The sequence below is a fragment of the Bacillus rossius genome, chromosome 3, assembly GCF_032445375.1.
Source record: "Bacillus rossius redtenbacheri isolate Brsri chromosome 3, Brsri_v3, whole genome shotgun sequence".
NCBI lineage: Eukaryota > Metazoa > Arthropoda > Insecta > Phasmatodea > Bacillidae > Bacillus > Bacillus rossius.
In genome coordinates, this window is record NC_086332.1 from 121,951,535 (window position 1) to 121,974,698 (window position 23,164).

The window sequence follows — 23,164 nt, forward strand, 5'->3', positions numbered from 1 at the left end:
TCCATGTTCATGAATATAAAGTAAGTTTCCCAAATCAGTACATGCTTCATAATTTTTTTTATATAATAACGAATTAAAAGTACAATACAGTAGAACCTCGTTAATCCGTGATGCGCTGATTCGGAAATCAGATAATCCGGGACGATTTAAAAGAGAAGAAAAAAAAGAAGTAAAAATTGTCAGCGCTTAAAATTAACGTCATGCGGGCCGGCGGTGGCAAACACTACAAGCCATCGCGTGGGCCGCCAAACTCTGCAAAACTGTTTGTACCGACCCTTTGTGTCGCCCCCCTTTCAGCTGTCACATTTGTCACTCTTTAAACTTGAGGGGGATGTCCTACTTCTGCTTCCCGTCTCCCTTTGTTTGTTTCCACCCGCCAACGCAAGGCAGGCGCCTGGCGAGTGACGTGTCTGGCTGTACTATGAGAAGGGGGGAGGGTGCAAGGTCAGCACGATCTTATCTTCCTCTCTTCGGCTGTTGTAAATGACCGTGAACTAATGGCTAGGCAGTGCTGTATTTTTTTTAAGCCGAGAAACTAATTCGAAGACAGCCGGCCCTTACCGTGAACGGCCTTAACCCAGCCGCACGCCGGTGTCTGAGAAGCTTGACAAGACCTTCCGGGCTTTTAATCGCTAGTCCGTGAAATTCGGTAATCCGTGATTATCTCGGTCCTGACCATCACGTATTAACGAGGTTCTACTGTACCTCAATAGGATGTGTTCCAAGGAAAACGTAAACAGGCCAAGAATATTGTAAGCATTTAAGTTTTTAAAGTACTACATTTACATCAATATTTTTCCTCGAATCCCGAATCTTTTCCCTCGAATTTCGAATCTTTCGAATACTAGAGATTCGGTGGGATTCGAGGATTCGAGGATTCGACCGGCCCATCCCTAATAAAAACCAATACATAAATATATCCTACCTGAATCTGTATAATCTGAAGATAAAAAAAATTCTGGGTCCACATCACTATCATCACATTCATTTCGAGAGTTACTTTCACTTGTATCACTTGACATTTTTGGTACCTTATTTATGTTTATTTACCACAATATTTATTTATTCACACACAGAAATCCCTAATAAATGTATCACCTACTATCTGTGGGAACACTGAAGATAGGGATGCCCCTTTGGACTTTTCAAACCCACAGATTACAGGTAGAGAAACAGGGAAAGCCCCCAAAATAATTCCAACATATACATGTTAGTGCTTATAAATACAAAAATTGCTCCATTCAAAATAATAAATAAAAATAAAAAATAAAACGTACTTAGATACTAATATTCAAAATTTAAAAAAAAAAATTTGAATTTTTCCTTTTCTCATATCAAAAACAATTCTTACAAACATAAGAGCCTAAAATCAGAAAACTGTACCGTTTATTTATGTACAGCACTAAAGTATCGTGTATGTGTAAGCCAGTATGTATAGTACGCAAAGCTGTAACAAATGTGTTTATTTCATCAACGTCGCGCAGTTGAGAACTACACTGCCACCTAGCATTCGTAGAATGAACTGTCAGGTTGGCCGAAGCAATACAATCGATTCTATCGGCCCACATTTTAGATTCATATGCGATCTAGCGATGGAATTCAAAACTAAAATATACAAAGGAACTTTTACTGGTAATACGGCGGACGTAATACTACGACTAGCCAAAGGAAAGTATTTTTAGATCATGGACGTACCAGTACGTCCGTCGCATTTCTCAAAAGAAATCGAAGGACGTAAAATTACGACAATAGCACTCAAAGTGTTAACTAATCACGACTCCTTTTCTCATGCTCAAGCAATGTCTGTTCCTTTCTCTCCTAACTTTCCTGTTCCAAGATCCTGCATCTTCCTACAGTAGAATCCCGCTGATGCGACCCCTCACGGTTTCCGGAAAAACGGACTTATAAACGTAATGGTCGCAATAGAGAATTCGGGCCAATTTTACCCCCCCCCCCCCTCCCACCCTATTATAAAGTGAATTTGCATCACGCGAGTTCGGCTATGCTAGCCGGCTGGTTGTTGTTTTCGTTCAAAACGTGGCGAAGGAACTTGTGTGGATCAGGTAGAAAACATTCGGCTATAAACGAAAGATATAAGAACAATGCTATCCTGAAATGCTGTGACATGTTTTTGGAGTAGATAATCATAGCGACAGACCGACAGGATGCGCTCCCGTCCTTGCCGTCAGCGATGTTTATTTTGACAGCTCAAGCAATTATCTTTTCCGCATCCCTTCACAGAGCGTAAAAAAAAAAACACGTGTGGACGGGTAAGTGAGGGAAGGAGAGCGGAACTGCTGGCTACGCACGCATCTACTCGCCAGTCGCCACCGTCTGGCGGCGCGCGCGCGTGTGTATGTGAGGCTGGCGACCAGCAGCATCGTTAGCTAGCGAGTGTGACGGTAAATGTCGACCTTGACCACTTCCACTTACTGCAGGGCTCGCTCTCTTTTATCTCTGTCTCCCCCTCCCACAAATATATTAGCTGGCAGGTCTTGCCCTCTTCACCTTCTTTATCTTATCTCTCAGGCACACTTGAAGCACCTAATACGTCGCGCCCCTCAAAATTTTCAATTTCAAATTGCTGCCTTCCTTCTGTACTGCATTTATAATTTCTTCTCTCTTTTTAAGAATCGTGAAGAGAGTAGACTTCGGAATGCCATATTTCTGTGCTATCTTCGTCTTGGAAATTGTCTTCTTATCCACTTGCTGGATAATCTCATAATTTTTCATTAGCGACAAACTGGCTCGCTTTATACTCCTTTTCACGAATCCACGAGTCCGTGTAAATCGAAAAACGAGTCACAATCGTCAAACGGGACCGGGACCGGGACGGCAATAGACGCGCGCGTAGATGCTATCAGGTGATGCGCGCAGTTTACCGGTATTGGCTAGCGTGGACAGTCTAGAGGGGTGGTATCTATTTTTAGCCGTCTTTTGTCTGCCTGCTTACAGTACAGCGCTCACCAAGATAAACGTGAACACACAGCGCCCAACAAAGTGTAACAGACTTGTTTTTCAGCCGATTTTACTCAAATTTTCGACTTTCTCTGCTGAAATTTTTCACGGTTTTTCAAAATCGGTCGTATAAACGGAATGAACGCATCAGAGGGGGGTCGCATCGGCGGGATGCTACTGTACTTTCATACTGTCACAACAGGGTTAAATCAGTAGAGATATAATTTAAATACAATAAATTCAGTAGGTAGGATTTTATAAAGAGTTGATTTTAATTTTATTGGGGAAAACAGTAACTCTAGGTAAACTCGCTTGGCATCTACTTAAAATTGGTGAAAGGCATTAGTCATACTTTTCCTTAACGTAATAAAATACTCTCTACTTTAATGGATCTTGGATCAGCAACCCATACGGAATGTCTAGAGAGAGATAAATAAATGGAGGTTCTTAAAAATAAATTAACACTAATTCAAAACCAATGTATATTTTATAACGGTTCGTTATATACAAAATAAACAGATGTTCAACGCTGATGGTAATTTTGTTTTTATTTTTTCAAACAGAATGCCCCGACGAATCCAAACACTTCCAATGGTTCATTTACTCGTTTCATTCATACATCTGCCCGTCGATAAACTGCTGGTAGCTCGCATGAAGAGAAATTACCGAAAAATAATAGCGTCGATTAAGTCCTTCATTAATGTTTTGCTGCAAACACATGAAGTCAGTGCGGCCTCAAACATGGCCGCACCCAGCGAAACCGAATTTCGCCCCGAGCCAAATGCCGACGAAGGTGGCCGCAATTTCTAATAATTGTCCTAAGAAAATAAAACAAATTAGGTTGACTTAATATTCGGCCTGGCTCTGACCACCAACGTGAAATTATCCATTAGTAAATTACATCATAATCCGGCGAGAAGCCACCGAACGCGACCTACTTGTCCAGCGTTTGACAGACGACTGGTGAACTCTTGCCACACTCTCCTCCACGCAGGGAGTAGACGTCACATGACCTCACCGACCAATCACATGCACGCTTCTTTCATGCTACAGATACAAGCCAATCACAGAACAAGTTACAACACATGGAAAAACCTTGTACACACAGAACTCTGGGCTTCCCCTGATCAATCTCTTTTCAATTTTACATCGAAATCGGGGACTCCCATTCTCGTTCTCTCTCCCACACCGTGAGACAGCAGTTATCACTCAGTTCCCATACAGGGGGGAAATTACCGTCTTTATCTCGGTTGGCAGGGAAGCACTGTTCCTTTCTCACTCCCACTTACAGGCCTCTCATGCCTCTCTTTCTAACCATCACACAAGCCCAGACACAGTCCCGTGATTTATAATTATATTACAATACGTTAATAAAATTTAAGAACAGCAATCATAATACAAATTACTTTACAACATTAAAATCATTTAGAAATATCCTGAAAAAGTAGGCCTAAACATGTAAAAATCTAGTACAATGGCTCATTTGTGAATAATTTCATAAAAAATAGTAATGATTAAAAATGTCTGTTAAAATACAAAATACCTTCTTAAAACACATAGCAAGCGAAAATAACATATATTAATAGCCATAACGTCTGATTATACTGTCTCATAACATACACACCACTCTAAAAACATTGACTCATTTATATTTACCTATACAAAAAAGAAGTTTAAAAGAAAATTATTTAATTAGGAGGGCAGGGTTCTGCAATGCTACAATTTATTATCATATTTCTAAGGTTGAAAACCAGTATCTAGCAACAGGTAATGAGTAAAATTACAATTAAAATTTGCAACAATTATCTTTCCAATTATCTTTCAGTAATGACATAAAAAAATGACTGAATGACCAAATATGGGAGAGAGTGAGAGAGCTTCACCAACATACTACCCTAATCCCATTTTTTATGTCTTAACTTAAAAAATCTCTAAAACCATAATTTATTATTACAACCAAGAAAAGATAGTTTGGTACATTTCTATATAAGCAGAACATTTCCCTTTCTAACACTTTAAATATTTAAATCCTTCATTATGGCCTCTCCTGCCCTTGAAACTTGAATGAACTCTACATGGTCTGTTCAGAATTCTACCGACTTGTTGCCACAGGGGGCATAGCCTCCCTCTGAGTGAGCCTAAACTGACTACAATCTAAGCTACTTGTTACCACTGACGTGAGACATAGCCTCCGCCAGAGTGAGCCTCGACCTCTAACTTGCGCTTAAACCTCCGCGCACCGCCGCGCCTACCAGAAAAATCCATGGTTATTGAAACCAAATTTACAAGCGACTAACCAGGACAGCTGAGAGGCTACCCCCTCCTCCTAGACTTGCGGCCACACCGCGGCCAGTGTCGCGCCTGCGTGCAGCCGGACAAACAAACTACAAAACAATGTACAATCTGCAAGTCAGCAGCGCGCCGCGCCAGCCCCGTGCCCCAATTACTGGGTCACGCCACTTGCGCCGACGAATGACCAGCCCAGAGTCCCATCAGTAAAGTCCCCAAATTTGATTTCAAAAACAGTGGAAAATTTTTAACAGCAACAATACAAAGAACCATTACAATAATACAAAATAAAAATATGAAAGCACATTAAAACTTAAATTAGTGTTCAAAAATTAATTTTAAATATTTTCAAAATTCTATTCCATAATAAAGTAAGCAACTCATCAGGAATATTAAATGTTACATAATGTAATTTATGTTCATAAAAATTGTTGCACGTGCACAAATATTTCTCAAAAGAATAAACAGCTGGAACTTACATCTAGAAACAAGAGTTTTTTTTTTTTTTTTTAAGCCCAATTTCATTTTTAAAACAGGAGATTCCAGTGTTCTTGTTTTTAATAAAACATATACTAGCTATTACTGAAAATAAATGATTCTTAAATGTTCCTTGCTACTAATTTCTCCAATATAATGTCATTTTGACTGTTACATGATGCATTTTTCAATATAATGATTTGTAATTAGCATGTCTAACTCTTCGGAACAAATAAAACAAAAATGTTAAATTTTTGTGTGTTTGAAAAATGTTCTAAGGTGGTAGTGTAAAATAAGTAAATAAAAGTTGCAAAATTAAAAAAGTAAACTTTTTTCCAATATTTTTAAAATTAATTGTGGTACAAACATAATGCTAAAGAAATTATTTCATTGAATTAAAAATTTATTGGATGAAGTATTTTTAATAAGAGTTAAGTTTTATTGAAAATGCTGATGCATTACGGTGCTTTGTGGTGTTTTAACTTGAATGTCGGTGTTATGTGGACAATATCGTGCATTGACATGCTTTTCGGGGTGTTTTTGGTTTCATCACAAGTCCCTACTAACATCCCACCAGTAAAACTAACAAATTATTGAACATGATCAGAAAACATAAATAAAATGTATTAATAAACTTATTTAGGAAGAGGGGAGGGCAGTTGCCTGGGCTGCTTCAATGCCAGTGGAGTGAGAGTAGGTATGTATCTAATCAGTCACTACATTTACACTCAAAAAATGAGCTGACAGTTGCAATATATTTTTAACATTTTACTGTTTCTCTTCCTTGTAAAATCAGATGTGGCTAATATTGTGGTTGACATTCATAACTCTTAACAACATCGTTCCCTCAGACTTTTATGGCATTCTATTCTGAAATACGTAATTCTTCAGAATGTTAATTTTTTTTTCTTTAATTTTTAGAAAGTCAAAGTCAAATAAAATTAGTCTTTAATTTGACTTTGACTTTTTGAAGCTTCACACAAACATATTATGTTTTACATCTAAGATTTTATGTGTGAAGGTACTAAAGCAAGATTGTTAATGGGGGTTATCATTTTTTGCAGTTTGATATGGTCCATCTGTGGCACAGTGGACGATGCAAGCCGAACTCTTATCGATACCTACTTCCGTGACAAGGAAACAGTATTTCCTCTGAAAGACACAGTATATGAGTACTTTGTCGACCCTACTTCACATGCCATGGTTGCGTGGGAGTCAAAACTGTCTGATAACTGGCGATACAACAAGGCGTAAGTTGATTATGAAGCTCTTTACAATTGTTTTCTTACAGAATTTAGTTTAGTTTTTTTTAATTGACTGTATTGTAGTGTTGAGATGTTCTGTGTATGTATTTTGGTTGTAGAAGAGTCTCTCTGGTGAGTAAAAGAAAAAAAAAATCACCAAATTGATGCATGTTATATGTACCTAATAAAACACTAAATACTGTATAAAAATTTCTGAAAATAATTTGCCGCTCATCTTTCCTCCAGAACAAAAGGTGAGCCACGTCCCCTATGTCCTCTGGGCAAGTATTATTAGAAATGACAAAATCCAAAAATATTCTCAAAAACATTAATTTATTATTATTCACATAATTTGCCCACTCAAGAGGCATTGAGCAAAAGAAGGTATATTTCAAAAAGCCAAGTGCAAAAAATTAAGCCTTTGCTTTGGCAGGTTGGAAAAAAAAAAACAATAAAATGTGCAAGGTTTAACAAATGCATTTTACTGATATAAATATCAACTGTAATATAAACTTTAACATTCTCTACAAAATGTGTAAACTTGATTTTACTTAAATCACGGCTACGTAAATACCCAATACTAAATATTATAAAAAAAAATCTTGGAGACTTTTTGTGTCTCTAAATTTCCTCTTTACCATCACAGGGAGAGCGTTACTTTACAGAGCGCCAATATTCCACAGCAAGGTGCCTACTACCATATACCATAAACACTTAATATAAATTACCCTAAAAATTATAAAATGTTGCTGTGTGAAAATATGTGCATAACAGATCTTACATCTTGTAAAAATCCCACAAATTCCTTTATCACAAATCACCATTGCTTCTCAGCCTGAGTATGGATAGCACATTCATATATATGCTTAATTCTCTTTTTCACGCCTATTGTTTTGAAGGGTGTGTGTTATTTTAAGTTGGGAGAAGTCTCACCAATACAGCGGAAAGGCAAAATGTAGTAGCTGTGCGGTTGTGTCCTCTGGGAAGCAGTATAGCTGTCATTTCAGTCATTCAGTTACACCTTGATTGCATTTCAATGCATTCTCGTGCACTCAGTAGTGCAATCTGTAATGCATTTTTTTACTGCCTATACCCTACTACTTTAAAGAATAAATTATATGTACCCAATTATAATAAACATGCCTAAAAATATAAACAAAAAATATTAAAAATAAATACTTTTCAAAATTTTTAAACAAGTGGTGTGCAGATATTGGTTATGATTAACTACAACTGGTAAGTACAGTAGACTACCAATTATTGGAGGTAATGACTCGCAAGGGTTCCATGAATAATTCAAAAATATGGTTAAAGCAAAGTTAAAAAAAATAAACCTTAAAAATTTTTTTAATTTCATATCTAGAATGTAACTGATGCCCCTCAAAGTAATGCCCTAATTCATTCCAGTATAACAGAGTGCTTATAAAAACAGCGCTAGTCAAATGTGTTTTTTCGATACGAGAGTATTTTTAATTAAAATAATTTGTTTACCAGTCAGGTTAGTGTGCTTGCTGACTATCATTTTAATCAAGACACTACTCCCGTTAAAATTACAATAAATTACTTATATATGTATGTGTAAATACATTAAATTTACATTTAAATAAATAAACTTTATCAGATTAAACCACCTAAAATTAAATTTATTAATTCACTGTCTCATTTCTTACATAAAGTTTAGGCATAACATTCCTATGTAGGCGTTTCCAATATTTCTAAGTTAAAGTTACAAATTACGTAATAATGTTTTTGATATAGGAGATATACTTCAGTTGTAATAAGATTTTAAAAAAGCATAAACTTAAAGTTTTCTATTATTAGAAAGTTTATTTAACCTGTTATCGTAATTCTTGACACTGCTATTTACTAGATGCGTTTCTGCCATGATTTGCAACTAGCGTATCCTAGAAGGTACGAGGTAAACTAGTCATGGATGCTTCTGGCTTCTCCCTCCAGTGTTACTGCTGACACGCCTGACATGCGGGATGGTGTAATGTAAACGTTGGCTGAAACTCGAGCGTCATCGGAAATAAATTTCAAGGAAGCAAATAGCTATTGAGGAAAGAGCAAAATATTATTTGATGTTTTGTCACATTATTAATTCAGTGCATTACTAATCAATTGCGTTGGATTTAATGTTGCACAAGTTTCGTTGCCATAGTGTGCGCATAGAAATAAAAAACCAAAAATTCAGAAATTGTTTATGGAAGTGAAATATGCCACGGATAACCCACAAACCAGATGATCCGTACCCATATAATCGGAAGTCTACTGTATTTAAATAATAATAATTACTTTAATCTATTACATGTGCATTAAATAAAAATTCACTTGCTTCAGCGAAATGCAATGCTCTTTAGTGAAAAATGTTAATAATTTTTATATTTGCTAGAATAATTCTTACATAATTTTTATGTATATTAAAAAAAATGTTGATGCAATATTTATGTGATTGCTAGACACGTGAGTGATCACTGGATTGATGCCCGCTGTATTCGTTATGTATATGTATAGCTAATTTTCATTAATAATTAGTTGACTGAATTGCTTAAAGAAATGGTTTTTATTGTTATAAACCTGTGGTATAGTCTCTAAGTAAATTTTTTTAATATTAAAATTTGAAAGAAAGCAAAGTAATAATTTTCTTTTGAATCAAATTCAATTGTTAACCCTTAAAGATTGTTTGCACTCCCCAAATAAGCTCAAATAAAGCTAAGCCCATGCTGAAGAATAAATTGCAAGAGCTGACCAGCCTTCCACTCCTTGCCTGACTCATGGCCATTGCTTCCTTGCCCAACGGCACTCAGGTTGTTCACCAACCTCTGCTTCTCTTCCTGATCTTGAGCAATTTATAAGAAACTTTTAAATGTTAATGCAAGTGCAGTACTTTTCTAGCTAAGTTTTATCTCAAGTAGCTCAGATTATTACAATACAGTATAGTGTGTATGTATTATAAAATTTTAAGAATGCATAGATTTAAATTAGAATTTTAAGAAGTGAAACATCAACAAACTCTTATTTTTTTAGTATTAAAAAAAAATTAACAACTTGATTACAAGGAAAACAAATCATATTTATTTTGAAACTGAAGCAAACAAATTTTTACATAATGTGACCTATTGTGATTTTGCTAAATCCAAGAATGTACTGCAATGATTATTTATATATGTAACACTAATATTATAAATGTGTAAGTTTGTGTGTATGTTTGTTACTCAATAATGCCCGAAGCGCTGAACAGATTTGGATAAGATTTGGCATATAGCTAGCTGAAAACCTGGATTAATACATAGGCCACATATTACTATGAAATTTCATCCCAAATCGAGTGAAAAAGGAGTAAATTCATTTTTATAACAGAAAATCATAGATCATAGGCATACAATTGTGTGTGAGTTTTTCTTTATGTTCTCCACGCAGTCATACACATAGTCTGGCAACTTCTAATATTTCTCCTTGGTGAGACCTGTCCGCTTAGTGGTTTCGCGGCAGCTAGCGAACTAACGGAGCTAATAACAGTTTAGTTTTGAATTTTGTCAATAGATGGCGTTGCCTTGAATTTTAAATGTTCATCTGTCATGTCCTGCCTAGTGTTTGCAAAAGTTTGTGAGAGTGTATGTTTGTTACTTCTTCAAGCTGTATTAACACATAGGCTACTTTTTATGTCAAAAACATTGGCTGTTCCTGTGAGATGATCAACTTCACTAAAAGTCATTAAAATGTGACTGCTTAGCATTTGTTTTAGAGATTTTTTCTAACCTGTTTTTACAAACTAAATACTTTCATCCAGGAAGAAAAGAAGGTTCCTGCAGTATAGTTACTTTAATTCACAAGTCAATCATAGGTGCTATAAGTTTTGTTCGAGTGCCGATAGATGGCACTGGGCTACCTTTCTGGGATCTCGATTATTTTCTTTTTTGATATGTTTGTATTATCATTATTCTCTAACAATTGACTTTGTATGAGTTTTGGACTAAGCTTATATTGTTATTTATCAATTTTTTTGTAGGTTATAGGTAAATTTTATTAGTGACTTGAATTTATTTTTATCATGACTTGCAAGTCGAATCTTTCACAGAGCTCACAGAAAGCTCAAGCTACGAAGATAGCCAGACAGCAAGAAACATTGCTTCATTCAGAACAGCGGAGAACTGAGCAGGCGGAGCATCAGGCAGCTGCTCGAGCAACTGAAAACTCAGCGCAGGCATAGCATCTCAGCGGGCCTCTGAGACGGCCGTAGAGGTGGCTTTCCGATGGCAGATGAACGCAGAACGCAAGGCCTCCCAATGTGCCTCTGAGACATCTAAAAAGACAGATGCGCACCGACGCCTATTGCTCAAAGACAAACTCAGTGTCTGCAAACGTTTGCAAGGAACATTTAGGGTGTTTTGGAAAATGTACTTTTGACTACGATCTGACTTTAGACTATACTAACCACATATTTATCAGATTAGACAGAATGAATAACACGTGCGGATATTGTCGGGCACTAAAATGGAAGGAAGAAACGGCTGGAATGTGTTGCTCTGAGACACGGTAGCCATTTCCATTAGGGAAGAGCCTGTGGATTCTTTAAAGGAACTATTTTCTGGTGAAACGGATGAATCACAGCGCTTCCTTAACAGGATAAAAATTTATAATTCATGTCTCCACATGACCTCATCCAGGGCAGATAGAGTTCTTGACATGCCTAGATTTTCACTCACGTTTACGGTACAGGGGTTAGTTTTTCATAGAATAGGGTCATTACTACCTCTACCAAACGGTCAACCACAATTTTTATAATTTTACTTTATTGGAGATGAAGAAGTGGAGACTGATAGATGGTGTCAAATTCTTCAGGGAGTCAAATGGACGACTGTACTAAAAATACAGCAAGTCCTACATGACAATAATATTTTGGTGCATGAATTCATAATGGTGGTTGAAAACATGTCCAAAGAGACCGAACGGGCTGTACGCAAGCTGCTACAACGCACCGGCCGCCGCTGAGGTCACAGCTGTGGAGTGGGCGCCGACCCCACTGCCCCGAGAGACATCTTCCTGCGCAAGCATGACGACTCTCTCGCCACTGACACGCTGACACGCACCGTTTTTACAATGCTTTTCAGTATACAATAATATTTTGGAGAGCGCAAGATGGATCATTTTAGCATCCCTAAACTAAACCGTCTACTTGGTGACCAAACTCAAACAAAAAACTTTAATGTATGGACTTCTATGCATTCTACCTCATGTTCCAAAAAAAGATTTTAATTTGCCATTGCCGTGTAGGGCGCTTCTGTCTCAATTTTTAGTAGATATGAACGTAAAGAGGGAAAGTGAGCGTCTGAGGTTTATAGCTGTTAAGCTGTTAAGCTGTTAAGCTGCATGCAGTCAACTATGTTAACCTACAAGATGCCATTGCGGACGACGGCAGAGTAAATATGAATGACTTAGGACAAACTATAATGCTTCCTTCGTCGTTCGTAAATAGACTGTAATACTTCCACGATTACATACAGGAAGTATTTTCTGACATCCAGAACTATGGGCAGCCGGACTATTCATCACGTGTACATGTAATCCAGCTTGGACCGAGATCAAGGACAGAAACCAACCTACCACCACGATGTCATAGAACGAGTGTTTAAAATTAAGCTGCAAAAACTGGTGGCCCTCCCCACCAAAGGACATGTTTTTGGTGAGGCACGATTCTTTATGTACTTGATTGAGTGGCACTACCACGGTTTACCCCACTTGCGTTTGTTGTTGTGGTTGACAGAGAAGTGGCGCCCAAATCAAATTGACGAGGTCATATCTGCGGACTGTCTGATCCAAACCTGGACAAACATTTCTACGACACAGTCACCAAGGTGCATGATCCACGGACTTGCAGACTGCCGAACCCAACAGAAAATCTACAAAAAAGTATCCTCGGGCGATATTTAAAATATGTATACAAACAAATGATAAATGCTATCCTATGTACAGACGCAGAGCATTCGAGGACGGTGTACAATTAAAATAAGATGTACCTCACAAGATGTAGTAGTTGACAGCAGCTGGGTGGTCCCATATGCATCCCTTCTGTCCAAAATGTTTAATGCCCACATCAATGTGGGGTTTTGTAACTCAGTCCAGGCAATAAAATACATTTGCAAGTACATCAACAAAAAAGGCGACCAGGCAATATTAATTGTTCAGCAGCAGGGCAATGTTAATATTGATCTGCAAGTCGAAGTGCATATGTTTAGAGCGGGCCGATATGTGAGCAGCAACAAAGCGGCATGGTGTATATTAGGCTTACCACTGCACGAGAGGTACCCAACAGTTACACATCTTGTGGTGCACCTTCCTGATGGACAGCACATTTACTTTAGGAAGCCAATTTGCACGATCGAGTCACAACACTACGATCGACCACCCTCAACGTATTTTTCCGTCTGTCCCCGTCAGACGACTTTACCAAAACTTTGCTCTACGTCAAAGTGCCAAGGTATTTTATGTAGAATGCTTCAAGGAAAAAGTGGAAGTGTTGTGTGCAGGGCAGCCCTGTTGAATATTGGCCTGGTGTAGAGGCATCAGATGCTCTGTGCAGAATTAACACTGTATATGTAACACACTTTGAGGGTTACTGTGTGCAGTTGCTGCTGAACTTATTTTACACTTATAATTTATAAAGCTAACAGAAATGTATGGATTCTAATTAGTTTTAAAATTTATACAATCTGTATGCATTTCATAGCTGCGGTGTTATTTGACAAACTTTTTTTCTTATTTTTATAGAAGTTAAAAATGTACCAAATATTGTGATACTTCATTAATGCTTAGGTTCAGTTACACAATTTATTTTTTATTTAATAAATAAATGAATGTACTGACTGTAATGTAGGTAATACACAGTGTGGTTTTCTTTTTGTAGGCTACCATTCTTCAAAATTTTAGTGCCGACTGTAGACACAGTTCGGTACCCATACCTGGTGTCTGCATTATTGTTGAACTCTGTGCCAGTTCTCCTGACTGGCCCAGTTGGAACTGGTGAGCTCACTTTACTTTTCCAGCTAGTAGCAAGTTGTACGTAGCTCGTTGTGTACATACAGTGGAACATCATTAATAAAAACCCTTTTAATACAAAAAAATTTCATTAATACAAAGTGTTTTCACAGTCCCTAGAAATTGGATGGGAGTTTTAATGACAAGTAATTTGTTTGATACAAAAGTATGGTTATTGAGTAATACAGAAATGGTTCGTTCATCGGTAAAAAATTGCATGTAGTAAAGGATGGTTAATACCAATATTCCAGAATAATGTAAAGAATAATGTAAAGAATCAATGTAAAGTTTTATTTAAAATAATACTGATGTCATTTCTTTGGTTTATTGTAGGTTGGGGAGAAATCTTATAAATGTTATTGTTCGAAAATGTTGTTTGTATTTCTTTTGTAGGTAATTTCTAAACCTTTACTTTATATTTCTGTATTAAATACTTTTAAGTATGATATAGCAGAAAATAATTTTTTGAGCTATCAGTGCAGCCATTTTCAAATTTCATTTTACAAGCCTTAAGAAAGGTACATTTGTTGTGGTATAAAATTTTGTGCAATTTTTAAATTTATTTGAATTTTATTTAAAAATTATATAAAAATTGTGACTAAATTTTGTAATGGTATATAATAGTATATGTAGTTAATTCAAACCTCATTATTGCTAAGGTTTGTGTTATTAATGTTTGACTGTAATTTCTTGTTATTGGAGCTGATGCCCTCCACAGTAAGGTCATTAGCGATGGACACACTGTGATAAACACGAACACAGTGCCACTGAATGGTGGGAATTGCCATGGCCTATAGTGAGGAACCTTCCCAGTTTTTTTGTCCAGAGTGCTGTGGATAAATATTATAAAACTAACACTAGGAGGACTGTACAGCCACACCTTGAAGTAACACAGTTCGATCTGTGCAGTTTTGAAGTAGCGATGCATTTGAATTAGCGAATGTGTTAAGTATGGTCATAGATTCTGGCAACTGCATTGCGTAATATTATATATGATACGAGTTAATAACACCTTTTAAAATCAAAAAACAGTAGATTACACTTTCCTTAATAGCTATTCGCTGCTTTAACTGCCTATTTATTTGAGCACAATTAAAATGGTACAGTTGTCAACATTACCAGAAATATTTGTGATGTCTGTGTGTTCAGCCAATATTTATACTACGCTGTCCTGCAAGTCAGCACACAGCAGCAGCTCTGGTAAGAAAGGCCAGAAACTTTCAGGGCAAGTTAGTCTCAAGCCTCTCATGCTCCAATACCTAAATATAAGGACTTAGTTGCATCAGTGAATACATTTATGAAGCATCTTTGTCATTTACAAGTGCATATATAGATGCAACTGCACAGTTTTGCCATTCATGACATGTTTACTCTGATCGTTCATGAGTCATAGGCGCAACATGGCTGGACATGCAGCGAAGGTGATTATCACGTGTGCAGTGCATGAGATAACTTATGAAACATGTACCACTTAATTTCAAGTCATTTTGGTTTACAATTTTCCAACATTAAATGCTGTTATCTTGTCATCACGAGCCACCAGAAGCCAGTAACAATGGTGGTTGTGCATACAGTCCTGCCGTTGGAGGGGGGGGGGGGGGGGGGGGGGGGCAAGACTGGCTTTCCCTCACATGTCACGTCCATGCATTAGTTAAATCACTGCACACACCATTCTCCAATCTTATGTCACAGATATAAAAGGCAGTGAAGACTAAGTAATAGAACTGAAAAAATTATGTTACAATTTCAGTAACCAATTCTTTGTGTTCACTGCAAGAAAAAGCTGCAGATGAACTTTACATGTTTAATTTGGTTTTGGCAACAAGTGGAGATTCTGTATGCTCTTATACTGTGTACAGTAGAACCTCTTTAAGTCTAACCTCGATAAGTCAAATACCTCCCAAACTCGGAAAAATATTGTGTTTCCTTCCATTCAAGCCCCAAAACCTTCGTAGCTCGAAATATCAACCCTCCATTAGTCTAAATAATCAGTGAGTCCCTCCAAGCCATTTTGGTACAGATATTCCCTCCATAACGCTAAAAATTAAATTGGACCTCTGTATCTCGAACAGAGCAATATTTTATTCTACAACCTTTACAAGTCGATTATTTGAAACTTATTACCTATATAGTTCGAAGAAAAATAAGTTACCGACTTTCAGAATTTGTCGACAATGTAAGTACACCATTGTTTCTTAGAAATCAATTTAGGAGTATACAATAAATAGAATTACCACGAATTTATGACTCACGTGTTTGCTAGCTTGGTGTCAGGTGTTTAATTTGATTATTTTTGATTTAATTTGAACTTTAGCGAAGCAAGTCATTTGTTGTCGACTGTTACGACTGCTACACATCAATTTGTACAACAGTTTACAAATAAAATTGTTCAAACATGAGTGCTGTGAAATGTAAACTGAAAACTTTAAGTCTTGCTGAAAAATTGGAAGTGCTCGAAGCTGTAAAGAGCTGTCAAAAGAAGAAAGATGTTGCTGAACAATTTGGCCTGCCAATGAGTAGTCTGTCAACAATAATAAAAAATGAATCAGACATCATGAGAAAAATACAAAACGGTCAAAGTTTGTCCTGCAAAAGACGATGAATTGCAGAATTTCCGGGCTTAGAGGAGTGCTTACTTAAATGGTTTGAGCAGTGTCGGAGCCAAAATATCAGTGTTAGTGGACCACTGTTACAAGAAAAAGCGGAGACATACTCTAAATCATCGGGACTCGCTAATTTCAGGGCCAGTAATGGATGGCTAGAAAAGTTCAAAAGAAGACATGAACTGGTTTTTAAAAGGTTTGTGGGGAAAGTACAAGTATCAACATTGAAACCTGTAACAAATGGAAAAGTGAATGACAAGATTTTTTTACATGGTTACGAACCTGACAATATTTTTAATGCTGATGAAACGGGGCTGTTTTTTAAATGTCTTCCTGATAAGACTCTAACTTTTAAAAATGATAAATGCCATGGTAGGAAGCATAGAAAGGAACATTTGACTATTCTGCTACCAGCAAACATGTCGGGCACAGAAAAACTCTCACCATTGGTCATCAGCAAATCTAAAAACCTAGTTGTTTTTCAAGATGTAAGTCACTCGCTACCTTTGCAATATGAAGCAAATACAAAAGCATACATGACTTCTGCAATTTTCAAAAACTGGCTCATAAATATCGATAAGAAAATGGCCAAAGAAAAAAGAAAAATATTGTTATTGCTTGATAATTGTACAGCACATAATGATATTCCACAAATGAAAGCTGTTAAAATCCAATATCTGCCTGCCAATACCATATCAAAATTACAGCCTATGGATCAAGGTATCATTAAAAACTTCAACTATCGGAAAGAAGTTGTCAGAACATGTTGGATAATATGGAAGACAAAAAGAATTCTACTATAGATGTATTGCAAGCCATGAGATTGGTCGATAAAGTTTGGCGAAATGTAACTGCAACTACTATAAAAAACTGTTATACGTACACTGTGGTTTTTCATCGTCGTCAACAGAAGAAGCTGAAACCGAAGATTTTTCTATTTCACTTCCTGCAGAATGAAATATAGTGGTGTTTGAATCAGGAATATCCTTTGAGGACTTTGTTAAATGTGATGATGGAGTTATGACTGCTGGGACATTATCTGATGACAAATTATCAATTCAGTAGCTCAGAAAACCAATACTAATGATTTAGATGACAAAGAAGACTCGAATAATACTACATGCAATCCATGGGTTTCCATCAAAAAAGGCAAGAACCACATTGATTACTTTACGGAATTTTATAGAGCAAACCAGCAAATCTGAAGAACAAGAATTTTCTACTCTCTATACCTTAGACAATGCTATAGATAGAGAACAACCAAATTATACAGAGCAAAAAAAAAATTACTGTTTTTTTAGTTCCAAATTTTTTTTATTTTAAGGATGTTTTGAAATAATGTTGATTTATAATAAATAAAAATATGTTTGTCACCTCTGCAACTTGAATTTTTAGTTATTTTACCTCTTTAACTCAAAATGTATATGAATGAATCTCAACCTCTTTATGTCGAATCAAAATCCGCTTAAGTCGAAAACTCTGTAACTCGAATTTTTTGGCGTCTCCCTTCTAGTTCGACTCACAGAGGTTCTACTGTATATAGTTTTCTTGCAAAACATTTCTATTAAAAATATTAATATTATAATAAATCAGGTGGTCATATTCATGCTAGAGTTTGAATATGGAATTTAAGCATAATATGTGATTTTTTGTTTTGGAGGGCAGAGGTTGGTCATACTTAATCCTAATTGAATTAATAGTGCCCTTCGAAAGAATGAACTATTTTTGTGTTATCTGTAAATATTCAGAGAATTGTAGTTGACTGTACATTATGAGATAGGGGTTATTGCTTACAAGAGAGAGAGAGGTAGGTATGGTTGTCATTTATTCTGTTGAAAGTAACAGAGCTACCCAACCCAAACAGCATCGAAGTCACACAGAGGAAGCCCTGCCCCACTATACTGGCCCTCCAGGCTGCCGGGTGAAGGGCACAAGTTTGAATGGTCGTAGGTGTGGAAGGTCTCTGACCTCCATCACCAACAATTTTCTTCTCACGGATAGTCATTTACATGTATTTTTAACTTTTTTTTTAATTTTGCTTATGCCATTTACAACTTAAAAAGTCTCCCTTTCACAATTTTTGAATCTCTGTTATCTCTTTGTTAATATAACCACTCTCTCACACTCAGAAACCTTCTAGTGTTGCATTGCACGGTTTCTTTTTTATGTTCTTTCTGCAAGTGCCAGTACATCAAAATTCCATCTCACATTTTATAGTCACATTGTATTTTGTATTCAGCCATTGTCTTTAGATTTTTATTTATGAAATCCTTAGAGTTAAATTTTTTAATAGTTTTTAACATGTTTCAAAAAAAATTTTCTGCGAGCTTGTTATTTTTTTTATTAATTTACAGTAAGTCCTCAATTAACAGAATTTTATTTAACAGACATTGTATTTTTTTTGCCTTTAATTTAGTTAATGGCCGCCATACTTGTTACTGTGGACATTTCTGTGTCACAACTTAAGAACGGGCGGAGTTGGTACTACTTGAATATCCAGTATATACACTAGTATCCAAGTACTACACTGTATACACATGTGAATAATTCTTGCATGCGTGCATAATGTTTACTGAAGGATGACACTAGTATTAAAAGAGTGTCTGCGTATTTTTTCTTCAGCACCTGAAAAAAAGGAGGGTCAAACATAGTGCTAATATTTAGGATGCGTGTGACAAAGAAAACGACAGCCAAATCACCCCTTCCACCGGCCTGTTCCGTCATGAAAAGGGAATCTGTGCAGGTCGTTCACCGACTTGCCGGACAGTAAGGCACACAGCCAATATTAGTTCCTTGTACAGACTCTGTGCGTTCATGGTGTTTTTAACCAAAGTAAACATATTAACGTCTTATACTTCATTGCATTTAGTGAAATATTATAATGTACACGTTTAATTCTACGTAAATTATTGTTTTCCAGATTTAGGCTTAACTTATATGTTTTGCGATAATGTCTACGTAAGGCTGGCCTTGCTTTCCCTGCATCAAGGGCATGTGAGCGGAAACGGCCACTTGTCACGCGTGCTCTCTCTCTCTTTCTTGTGTTCTTACGTCACATTTTAAGAAGATTTTCTGCCATTCATTACATATGGATTGGGTTTCCTAAATGTCAGGATATATAAACAGAATTATGTATTGATGTAGAGTCAAATAATAAAAATAGTAATTTTTGGAAGGCCTAGGAATATAACCCAGGACATTAACAATGTTCCTTATGAATAAATATGATTTAATTTACTGATTGTGCTTATCGGACAATTTCCAGGATCATGACCTGTCCATTAATCAAGGTATTACTGCATTACGAAAGCAAATTAAAGATCTTGTCATACCTTTAGTAATTTTTGTGAAATCAAATTTTTCATAGAATTACCAAGCTGCTATGTGAATGTGTTACTTATCTTAAAATGGCTTCTTGTACTTTGACTTCATAAACACTCACTTCACATTTCTTGCCTTTTCCTTTCTTCTGATTGGTAGCTTAATGTGTTAATATTTGGGCCACTTTTTATTTTTTGAATTATTTAAGATCCAAAAGTGGTATTTACTTTTTTTTTCTGTCTCATCCAGCCCTTTTACTTTATACATTTATTGTCTTCTGGTTTATCAGTGCTCATAACCCTCATTTTTTAATTTTCAGGTAAAACATCGCATGTGCAAATGGTAATAGACTCACTGGATGACACAAAGTACTCCGTGCTGATAGTCAATATGTCTGCTCAGGTAACCATCACCACAGACGTACAAATTTAGTTACATCATATTTCATCATGTAATTTTCCTATCATAACCATTATTTATATTGAGGTGGATAAAAGTTATTTGTTGGTATCGAGATGAACCTGAATTCATTCACTGCAGATTTTTTCAAATTTTGTTTGAACTAAGGAAGGACCTACTGGTTTAGTAAAGTATATAAATGTCTATAACTTTTTGGTAATGCTTGATCATATTTACAATAATGTATTAAAAACACTGCAGTTATATTAATTTTATTACTATTTTGATCCTATCGTGTTTTTACTGTAGAATAGTGTTTAGAGTTAATCATGCATGTTCATTGTACTTGCTTGTCCTACTTAGTAGCACCTAGTTTCTACAGCATTGACAATTGTGTTGCAGACTTCATCAAACAATGTCCAGGACATAATTGAAAGCAGAGTGGAGAAGAGAACCAAAGGGAACTACTATCCGCCGGGAGGTGAGTGAGTGCTGCTGTCAGGTAGGGGCTCGGGGCGTGAGTGGGGATCGTCTGCTGAGTAAAAGCACCTTGCCACGGGAAGTACTGAAGACGAGCTGGGGCCCTACGTTGTCGGGTGGAACCGCGGGGCGCCACAGGGATTTCGAGTTCGCCCTGCTCGGGGTCGCCACGAATGGGCTGGGCCCCACCTCCAACTCCATCCTCATCAATGGGAACTATGATAACCCTCACTGGGCCGTCTGGATCACCAAGTAGTTCGGGTGAGTGGTGGGTTCGGCGAGGGCGTACAATAGAGTCTGTTTCCTCCATGGTGTCCTTGGTGTTGTATTGGAGGCCGGTAAATTGGGGTCGTCAACATCTGGGGCTGGTGTGATGATAGGCCCCTTGACCTGAGTGGGACATTCGAATCATCCTTACCATTGTAGTGACGTAAAGGGTCCCTGGGAAACAGCCCATCCATCAGCTGCTCCAGTTTGTGCAGTGTCACGCCGCCTCCCTCAATTTCACGTGATGAACGTTTGGCGCCAGAGGGCGGGTCCTTCTCTGTGGGTTCTGGGATCATGTTTGAGGTACTGTCCCTCTGGAAGGCTCTATTCCCAGCTGGTTCGGCTTCAAGTGGGGCGGTCTCGTTGGATTGGCTCGTGCGCCGAGACTGTGTGGGTACTCCCACTGGGTGGTACTCGGAAGCCTCAGGATTAAAACCTGGCCTGGGATTTTCTCTGACCTCTATTTTGGGTACTAGCTCTACTCCCAAAATCTCGGTTGCACTGTGCTGGTTCATTACAGGTTGTGCCTGAAGGCAAGTCTCTGCTGGAGTATTCTCAGGGGTTTCAGGGTTGATACCCATGTCATTGTCCCTTTGTAAGGTTCTAGTTTGCTTGGGTTCTGGTGGGATTGGCTTATTTCGGTCGGGCTTGGGACAATATCCCCTTGGTACTGCTAGGGGTATCTCAGGTGTTGTTGGGTCATGGACTAGCCGCAAAGTATCGCGGTGGACCTTGGCTGTCCTGCCGTTGGCTGTCCTGACCAGGTAAGAAGTTGTACCCAATTGAGTCATTACCCTCCGAGGTTCAGACCACTTGGGCGCTAGGCTCACACAGAATTTTCGCCCGCCAGCAGACAGGTGATGAAGCTTGAAGTGGACCAACTGCCCGGGGGCGAGTTGGATGGGTGGGGTGGTTTATTGAGGGGTTTGACGAACTTGAAAATGTGCTTGTAGCTGCTGGGCCTCGGCTCGCTGGGTTTATATTGGGGCTGGGTCCTCGGTCCCAATGGCACCCAATTCGCCTGGCAGCGCTGGGTTACGGCCTTGCAGCAGCTCGGCTGGGGAGTGGCCCATGTCCACATTGGTTCTGCGCCGGATACAATATAAGAGAGTGGGGAGGTGGATATTCCACTTGATATGGTCCTCATCTTGGTGGATTCGTAGTTGAGTCTTAATGTCCTGATTGCGTCTTTCTGTGGGATTTGCACATGGATGGTAGGTGGGGGTGTTGTGGTGTTTGACCCCCCACCGCCTACATGCCACCCGCCAGTGATGGCCCATGAATTGTACGCCATTATTGTCTGTCGGGAGTACTCTGGGAAATCCATAACTTGGGAACACTTCCCGGTCCAACAGGGCGGCTACCGTTCCCGCCTTGCCTTTCGCCACTGCGAACACCTCTGTCAATCATGAAAATACATCAGTAATTACCACGATGAACCATTTTCCCCTGGTAGTAGGAAAATAGGGACCCATGATATCAAGCGCTATGTTGTGGAATGGTGTCTCTGACCGCCTGGGCACCTACTGTACCACTCCGTCAGGTCTGTGCGCCTTGCATTGCTGGCAGCGCTGACACTTTCTCACGTAATGTTTGACCTCTGCAGTAATTCCTGGTCAGTGAGAGACCCTGCTGACTTCCCGTGGGGTTTGCTCTGCTCCGGGGTGCCCTGCAAGTTCATGAGCATGAAGGAAATGCAGTACGGCTGGCCGTGCGGCATAGGGCACGTGAATACGCCACCTGCGCCTCCCGCCAGCGCCTCGTGTTTGAATGAGCCCCTCGTAGCTGCGCTGGTTCGGGACAAATCGAGTGCCACACTCAGCAGGTCGGTCTCGGATACTTAGGTCACTCTGTTGGGCATCGCGTATGTGCGAAACTAGGTCGGCCATTGTGCCATAGTGGTGGGTGGTTCGGGTGCATTTGGCACGCGCAAGGCGCATAGCATGGCAGGTGGTGGTACTGGAGCCTGAGTGGTAGTGTGGTGGACTGGGGGCAGAAGGTCATCCGACCCCTTGCTGTCATGGAAGGTGGTGTCAGGGTCGGGATTTCTGGAAAGTTCGTCAGCCTGCTGGTTTTTTCTCGACCAGGGAC

General features: G+C 38.3%; 1 protein-coding gene across 2 annotated transcripts in view; it reads left to right on the forward strand.

Moving 5' to 3' along the window:
- Positions 1-23,164, forward strand: part of LOC134531211 (dynein axonemal heavy chain 2) — an 864,487-nt gene that overhangs the window by 528,580 nt on the left and 312,743 nt on the right. For both annotated transcript variants that reach the window (XM_063366870.1, XM_063366871.1), the window contains 4 exons: positions 6,789-6,974; positions 13,873-13,988; positions 20,247-20,329; positions 20,729-20,807. In XM_063366870.1, the coding sequence (XP_063222940.1) occupies positions 6,789-6,974; positions 13,873-13,988; positions 20,247-20,329; positions 20,729-20,807 (464 nt within the window). The remainder of the gene's footprint in view (positions 1-6,788; positions 6,975-13,872; positions 13,989-20,246; positions 20,330-20,728; positions 20,808-23,164) is intronic.